The sequence below is a fragment of the Benincasa hispida genome, chromosome 1 (genome assembly GCF_009727055.1).
Source record: "Benincasa hispida cultivar B227 chromosome 1, ASM972705v1, whole genome shotgun sequence".
Classification (NCBI taxonomy): domain Eukaryota; kingdom Viridiplantae; phylum Streptophyta; class Magnoliopsida; order Cucurbitales; family Cucurbitaceae; genus Benincasa; species Benincasa hispida.
In genome coordinates, this window is record NC_052349.1 from 15,111,172 (window position 1) to 15,120,234 (window position 9,063).

The 9,063-nt window shown below is 34.2% G+C and overlaps 1 protein-coding gene across 2 annotated transcripts; it reads left to right on the forward strand.

Annotated features, from left to right (window-relative positions):
- The first annotated feature begins 1,689 nt into the window (after nt 1-1,689).
- On the forward strand, nt 1,690-7,121 carry LOC120070209. Of its 2 annotated transcripts, XM_039022078.1 has the most exons (7): nt 1,690-1,850; nt 2,232-2,337; nt 3,202-3,246; nt 3,364-3,472; nt 4,597-4,894; nt 5,828-5,987; nt 6,260-7,121. In XM_039022078.1, exons 1-7 carry the CDS (start codon nt 1,803-1,805, stop codon nt 6,262-6,264), a joined length of 771 nt encoding a protein of 256 aa, XP_038878006.1. In that variant the 5' UTR covers nt 1,690-1,802; the 3' UTR covers nt 6,265-7,121. The 2 variants fall into 2 exon arrangements, with proteins under 2 accessions (XP_038878006.1, XP_038878005.1); XM_039022077.1 differs by lacking the exon at nt 6,260-7,121 and having other exon boundaries at nt 5,828-6,217.
- The last annotated feature ends 1,942 nt before the right edge of the window (nt 7,122-9,063 follow it).

The following is a 9,063-nucleotide window of genomic DNA, read 5'->3' on the forward strand; positions in this document are numbered from 1 at the left end:
CCTATGACAAGTTTGAATACTTTTTATAGAACAATCATGAATATCAATAAACTTCCTAAGCATCCACAAAACACTCTGCTTGTAACAGGATGTCCTCACATACCATTGACAACCATCTTAAACACATCAAAATAATTTGACGTTACAGTCTTAAATACAAAATTCTTCTTAACTGCTATCAAGTAAAAATAATTTGATAAAATCTCTTTACTAGCAAACACATCTTTTTCTTTCACATCACGAGCAATATGTATATCCATAATCACTTGGAAATCGCCATCATCAAACATAGTCTTAGAAGAAGGAACAATAGACAAATAATTCTCAGCTCCACTAGAAACAACATTAGAAGACACTTCCAAACATGAACTATTGACATGAGCAACCAAAGGATGTCGTGTATTATGTTCCTTAGCTAAAGTCAAAAACCAAGTTATATCCTTATCTTCACGAATTTGAACTACATTTTGAACCTCGTTCATAACAAAATCTAATAAAACCGAAAGTTCTATAGAAAAAATAGACACGTCCAAACAAATCTCCTTCACTATTAAACCCACAAAATCTTCAAAAACCATTATATCATCTACTAAAACTCCAGTAGATTTGTAACTCACATAACAATGTTTTTCATTCCATATTCCACTATGAAAAACAACTATTGGAATAACCATGTTTTAAAATTCCTGCGAAAGTAAATAAAAAAAACTCTTGAATAACAATATCGATAGGTTCTAATATAAATCAAAAGCAAATATAAATCTATCAATATCACTGAAACCAGTCCATAACTAGGCATGTCTTTCAATGGATATCGATAAAAAATAATAAACAAATAAAAAATGATAGCAATCATATATATTCTATTAGTGATAGTCACTATCATGATAGCCACTGATATCTTTCGATTGATGACAGTAGCTTCTAAACCCTACATTAATACAATGAAAATAGTAGAAAATCATAAATGACAAACAAAAAGTCAAAGCCGTAATATCAAACCAAAAAATATCAAACATCAAAATATACTGATATGTTTCTAGAAATATAATATAATATCAAATAAAAAAGTGAAGAATGCAAGCCTTAACTTAATTAATCAATCAAAACTCAAAATATCAAAGAAAAGTAAACAACGCAATGAACAAAGCAAAATTTCATGAAAGCACACAAACTCCCCTCACAATTCATCATATTCACAGTGAACTAAAGAAATCATTAGGTTCTTGAGAAAAAAGAGAAAGAAAAGAGTAAATGAGCTGAATAAATCGAGAAAAAAATGAAAAACAAAATCGAAAAAAAAAAACGCTCAAAGAGAAAACTCCCAATCGAAGATGCAATAGAAAAAAGAAAAACGAACTCACGAATTGAAATTGAACGTAATATCACGGAGAGAGACTGAATGGAAAGCTTCACGAATTGGAATTCATGAATTGAAATTGAGACTAGATGGAGACTGGGTCTTCGACTCCAGAACTTCACCGGGAAAAGAATGAAAACGGAAATGTAAAAAAGAAAAGTTAAGAGAGGGTAAATTTAGAATTTTCAAAAAGTAATAACTTGACCGATCGTGCTAATATTTTAGATGTGGAATATATGATGAGTTTTTTTTTTCCTATTTGTATTACTTGATACAAATTTCCAGATTTTAATATGGACCGAAAAACTTTCCATATGTATTACGATAAGCCAAGGCCCAAGATTGTAGGCCCACTAGTCTGTACCCTCCTCAGGGGGATTGTTTTCTTGGTATCTCCAGTTTGCTCCGGTTAGTCGCGGTGTTTGGTAATCGGAGCTCCGCCATGGGCGAAGCTTTATTTCATCTCGAACAAGTTCTCAGGTCCAAACAGGTATTTCACTTTCCCAACCTTCGCTTCCTCTTCCATTCTGAAACTTTCACATTATCAATCTCATTTGAGTTTCTCGACACAGCATATTTAAGTTTTTCAAGAATTGGTTGTTATCAAGGATCCACATAGAACCACCGACGAATCTTTTTTTCCATTTGTTTCTTGTTTTGATTAATCAGTTAGCTCCTATTCGGCATTCAATTGGTTCTTAGTTGAACAGCTGAACTAATTTTGGTTTGAGCCTAGAATTGCTATTCTTTTGCCGATCGGTTGATTTCAAGTGTGGTTGCGCTTTCTGCTGTCGAAGTCGATTTCTACGCTTTTACTTGTTTTTGTTCAACTTCATTTAACTTAATACGTCTACTCATTTCTGCAACATAGAACAGCTTGACGATCGAGGAAGCGAATTTGCTCCAAACATGTAGGTCTAAGGCTGTTCGAGATTTTACCCTTGGAGGACTCATTGGAGGTGGCGTGACATGGGCAGGTATGCTGTATAATGCGGCCGAGTTTATCTTCCTTTCATCTGAAAATATTATACAATGAGGATACCTAGAGGCCAGAGGGAGCATTTTGATTTTCAATTTACATGTGTTTGTGCCCCTAGAGGCTAGAACTTTTCAGCCAGATCGTTTCTATTTTTCAGATTTATACGGTCCTTTTTATTTAATAATCGATTTTATCTTGCTCTACTCAACAACTGTAGTTACCTTCCGGATGAATTTATGTATGCTAGTGCTCAAGTACTAATTCTCTTCACTTTAAAAATCAATATATAGAATCATAACTTCGTATAAAGTACTATTTGTTTGATTTTAGGTGATAATTCTTTTTAAGACAGGCAGCAAAAATACGTGTGGATTTCTTGTAGACAATACTCAATTTTAAGATCCCAAATGGTGCTTGCTGCCTGGTGGTAAAGGCTTGGGATATTTGGAGATACCATCGAAGGTCCTGGGTTTAAGCCTTTGGTATAAAATTTTTTTCGTTGAGCAGGCACTGGAGCGGGCAAATTCTTCTTAGGGATTAGTGGGGCAAGCCATGAGCATAATCCAAAGAGTAGAGTCCTTGACACTCGAGATATGTTTAAAAAAAAAAAAACAAATAAATAAATTGTGATGATAGAATAACTTGTTACCTCAATATCAAATAAAGATAAAACCTAGCTTAAAGCTATTTAAAGTTTGTGAAGCTGTGTGTCCAATCAAAAGAAACTGTGTTGTTTTTCTAGTGCACGGTTGCACACAATCAAATATATATCAGTTAAATGTTTGCGGCATCTTAAAGCTGCAGTTCCTTCTGTTCCCTCCGTCATTTATTCATTTAATTACTCTTTAGTTTGCTCTGGTAGGAACATGGAGGCTGAATAAATTCATTCGGTTAAATCTTTCTGGAGGTAAGATGAACTCTCTCTCTCTCTCACACGCACGCACTTTTGCAAAATTAATTGCTGATTTTTAGGCTGTGCAGAAATTACTTTTCAATTCATTTATTAAGGATTATATTTTGGCAGGAGCTGCTGCGCTATGTGGATTATGGAGATTTAGCCTGTCCCTAACTTCATGTGTCGATCATATTCTTGCGCTGCATGGAAGTAGGATGCAAAAGGAATTGGCAAATATGTAGGTCACTCGCCTTCATTAATATTGGAATTTTCTAATTAGTGCCATGCTAGTAAACAAATATTGATGTTCATGAAGAACCAGGCTAAAACAACCTTACGAGTCGGCTAAAATATCTGAATGATGTTGCCGCAGGGAGCTGTGACTATGAGTGAAAATCTAGCTATATTCCCTTTCGAGGGGTGAAGAGGTCATGTGACGAGGTTCTGGAGGTGGTGAGGTCTAATGCCTACTTGTAGGCATTGGTTACTCGGCCTTTTTGTAATTATAACATTGATGTGATTTTGTTTGATTTGAGTTCCTTCTTGTAGGTTGTGTTTTGTGACTCTCTCTTGTTGGACTTCTTTTTTGTATGCCTTTGTATATTCTTTTATTTTGCATCATGAAAGTATATTTATTTCTAATTTAATTTATTTTTCTTTTTTATGATGAAACAACAACTTTCATCTTAATGAAAGAAAGAACACGAGGGCATACGAAAAAAGACAAGCCTTAGAAAGGAAGCCGCAATGGAAACGACTCCAATTGAGCATAATAGTATCAATAGAATAATTACAAAAGCTCTTCAAAATTGAAATCTAAAGAGAGACGTGAAATCTAATGAGGGACCAAACAACCGAAAATTTCCTCTCTAAACCTTTAAACACTTTGTTATTCCTCTTTCTAAGGATCCTACTAGATAGCAAACACCTTGGTCAGCCATAATGAGCATAACAGAAGCCAGCGGTAATTTACTCTGTTTAAATTTGACGAAGTAGGTGTTGAGGTCACTATCCCCGCTTAGTGGCTAAGCAAATAGGTGTCATTATGCCACTCAGGTGCTGCATGAGGGCTGAAAATATCTCATGCGGGCTCAATTGGGGAAGCAAGGGGGCTAACCAAGCTAGTTAGGCACTTGAGTAGGTGCTCGAGTGCTGAAGTACTTGAAGCTGGTTTAATTAGAGAAAGAAGAGGGTTATCTACGTATATTAGTCAACGAGATGTAATAACTCATCAAGTTTTTATTAATGTTGCCATAGGCTAGTAAATTTCAGTGATAATGATCTTGGAATCTCGTACTATTTTTAATGACATTACATGGCGAGTTCTCTTGTACATGACCAATATTTATATTCTCATTGCAGTGTAGTTACGAGATATCACAATGATCCTCGTGCCATGCAGCTCATATCCAAGCATTTTTATTATGAGGAAGTGTTTGACGATTCAACCTTGGACCGGCCAAAGATAAGGTGGCGTTCTCGAAATTTCTTTAGTGATGATGTTGCTCATGCTCAGAGGACGCCTGATAATGACCCTAAGGACAACTTGCATGGGAACTCCCACCATGACTCATCCAACCGTGATTCAAGTGCCTACCAGAGTGATTCCTATGGTGATCCTGATGACAAAGGAAATGCTCTTGAGTTGAAGCCAGTGCTTGTAAGTTCAATAATTCAGTTTCTGTCCCCATCTGACTAATACTTCTTCAATTCTTTTATGATCGTTTACTCATGGTTTTTGCTTTTTAGTTCAAAAGAGAATTGTGTGCTATACTGATTAAAGGAAATCTTGTACATTCCAAGGAGGACACGGACATATTGGGATACCCTCTTTGTTATTATCATTATTATTTTAGATTTATATAAATTTAACATAAAATGCCAAATACACTCTACTAAAAAAAACATATTATGTCAAAGTTAATTAACAATAATAAGAGATGAAATGTTTAGGTTTCTAACTTCCATTTTTTATTTTCTTTTTTTTTTTTTTTTTATCTTCGGTTAAAAAAATGGGCTTTTCATCTTAGTTTTTTAATCTAAATTTAAAATATAATCGATTTGGATTTCAATTTGAGTCCAATATTAAAGGTTGGACATTTTCTCTCTAAAAACAATTTTCAGGCGTATCCAGAAAGTGTCCCAAATGTACGTGTTTGAAATAGGACATGAAAATTTGCATGTCGGACATGTTTCCGAATGTGTCCGACACGAACACTCTGCCTAAAATGGAGTGTCTATCCTTCATAGCTCAAGTTCCTAAAATTGAAAAGTATTGACCAGAGACGCAAGGAAAATATTTCCTTTTTCTCTGCAAGTTGCCTTGCACCAAAGGATTCAAGTAGGATGATTCACAGGGAGTCAGGAATGTAGGTGTTATGTTATGATGCCTCCTTGGTCAAACGAGCTTTTCTTATGCAAATAGATGGACATATCGCATACCTGAGTGACAAAACTTCGCACTTTATAAGAACTTGAACATCCAAGTGGAAAGAAAGTTGATTATTTTATATCATCACACTAAAACGAAATACATGCACACACAGAGTGTTTTTCTATCATTTTGTCTGATTTGAACTTTTGTTATATGCAGACTAAGCCTGGAACCGATGCTACGACCACAGACCCTCTAGATTGTATTTTTGGTACATTGGCCAGAGAAGAAGAAGAAGAAATTCAACACTCAAGTGCCTCTAGTCCATCTCCCAAATCTCACTCTCGCAGCAGAAGATACAATCGTCGGCATCGAAAAGGTAACCAGACAATGCCAACAAACTTTGAACATGTGTAATTTCAGGTTCTATCCATTCTAGGGAGATTTTATTTTCTAACGAAACTTTTCATTTGAATAAATAAAAAGGGACATTTTTGTACCTAACCATGTAATTGAAGAAGGAATGTTGAGACATTTATGCACTTCGAGGTGCAGTGTTATCATTTGCCTATCATAGGAAAGAAAAATGGTGTATAATCGTTTCCATCAGGGTCTTTTATGGTGGCTAACCATTACTGGATTAATGGATAGGATAGGATAGCCAAAGAAGCCATAACCATCCATACTGCAGAGACAATGCTCATAAGGTAGTTTTGTGGTGGTGGTTGAAATGGGAGAGCCACATTTCAGAGAACACGGTAATGGTTGAAGGTTGGAAACTCCAATCTCTTTTCTAGTTTCTCAATTCTCTTAACATCCTCAGGAAGATTCGTAGGGAAAAATCTTTCATCTTTCAGACCGTGTGGCGTGTCGAAGGCCTTACACAAGAAAGACGACTAGGAATACGCGTCAAGAATAAATGGTAAATGCCTTTTGTCAGACATTTAATACTATAATAACTAACTTGAAGCTTCATGCTTTGTCTTTTTTACATTAATATGAAATTCTTCCCCCTTTTTTAGTGGTTTTGTTTGAAAGATAGAAACCCATTACTTACGAGATAAACAACATATATTTCTCTGGTGGAAGTGGGGGTTTAGATGAGATGCTTTTTGCTAGTACCCATCATTTTTAATCTTTACATTGTGGGGTGAAAGATATTTGTTGGGTTCTTAGGCTAAGCAGTTGAAAGCAATGGAGTTGATTTAAAGTGAAAAAAAAATTGTTGGTTTCTGAATCTGAGCAGTTGAAAGCAAAAGGAGCGATTTGAAATTAAAATTGAAGCTTTTATCAATTTGGAATCTTTAAGCTTGATTGTGGCCTACCGCACGCATAGTGCCGCAATAGATATGAGACAAAACTCATGAACCCTACTCTTTTCTCTTTTCCTTTTTTAATTCAAACCTAAAGCTTCAATAGGTATGTAGATGTAATAATTGTAGATATAAGAATTTATTGTTTTTTTCTTTTTTTAAGGACATTTTTTCTTTTTGTAATATATTTTTGTTGAACACGGTGCTAATGTTACGTATATATTTAACTCAATTATTATTCCGATGTTGATGGCTCGGTAGCTAAAATTTTGTTGATTTGAAGCTTTTGTTCCTTGCTTAACATTTGTTCGTCTCACTTGAATTTTTACTCAAATGAATCGAATTGATAGAAAGTTGGGTTTTTTTTTTTATTATTTTTTTTATGAATTTCAAACTTGTAAGTGTTGCAATCTTATAATTATTGGCATCTCATAAGTTTTTGTTTAAAAATTCATTAAAAAACACACACATATATAGTACATAATTAATTGGATTGTCGAATAAAAATGACATTAAAACAATTTTTTTTGTTAGTTAGAAATGTATGTTTTTGGTAAAGCTTTCGGATCGTTAATTTGTGCAAAATTTTTTAGGGAATGTTTGGAGCACTTAATTGAGTTATGAAGCTTGAAGTTAAAATGTTGGAGGTAGGAAATTATTTTGAACTAAAGTAGTAATTTTTATTTGTTAAAAAAAGAAAAAGAAAAAAGAAAAGATGTGGCGAGAGACTAGCTGTGATGCCATGAAAAAGAAAACATTTTTTTTATCATTTATGTTTAGGTTAACTTTTTTTTTTTTTTTTTTTTGGAAATAATATCATATCAAACAACTAACCAAAGTCTACCAGATCCTCCTCGTCCAAAGTAAAGGAGAACCAATCAGGCAAACCAACAAAACCTCCCCTCTCTTCTTTAGATAAAGAAGAAGAGGAAAGAACAAAAGTAGTTTCAACATTACCATAAGATAAAACCTCAAGAGTCATGCGATGGGTTGTCCCATTCGCCAATCTGGGACACCAAACAAAACAAACAACCCAAACCGCCTCAATTAGGAATAAAATCTTCCCAACTAAATCATTCAATTTAGACAAATCATAGCTCTCGTGATTGAGGGCATAAACAAAATCCACAGCATCAGCAAAAGGGAAGCGCCATTGTGAATCTGAAGCATCATCTCAGACAAACCCCTAACCACAGTTAAAGCCTCCATATTTTTTATAGTCGATCCCAAATTGACTTTCTCACACCCAATACGGACTAAAGATTCGATAGAGTTACGCATGATCTAATTGATCCCACCTCCTTCCGATTACACCAAGACACATCAGAATTCAACTTCCAAAGTCCATCCACGAGTGGGGACCACGAAACTTGACTCGATGGGCTCTCTGGTCTACGCTGAGAAGCAGCCTCCATGGACTCAGAAATGAACTCTTTAGCATGCATATAGATCTTACATAAAAAATGGAACCACTTGGCTTAGATAAGATTGTGGTAATTTCACACGCTTATGTTAACTTGGTCCCTATATTAGCAAAAGTCTCAATGTCGTTTATATGTTGTAATTTATTGATTCTTATGATATTTATTGGAGTAAAGGTTAAATCAGTGTAACAAAATATTTAACATGGTGTTCTGTAGAGTAAGGTGACATTGATGTTACTAGCTAACAACTTCTATCACTAATTAATAACATTAATTGTTTCGAAAAAAAATATGATATTAATAATAAACTTCAACAAGACGAATAAATTAAAGTACATGAATGAAATTCGCTAAACATAGTTCAATTAATGGCATTTAGTACCTCGAGTCGTAGGTAGGGTATTAAGTTTCTATCCGTTTCTATTATATCATTAAAAAAATCTACGTTAAAAGTATTTTGATCCCTAAATTTTAATAGGAGCTACAATTTAATTTCATAACTTTAATTGATATAATATAGACCCTATGCTTTCAAATTTGTAACAATTAGTCCTTGAACTTTAATAATTAACACTTTAGTCCATGCATTTTATAATTTGGAATGATTTAGTCCCTATTTGAAAGATATTATTAGTATTTAATGAAATTTCATATACATGTAAATTGATAAACTGATCAATGATCAATTATTTTTTTATATAAAGTGTAAAGACCAAGT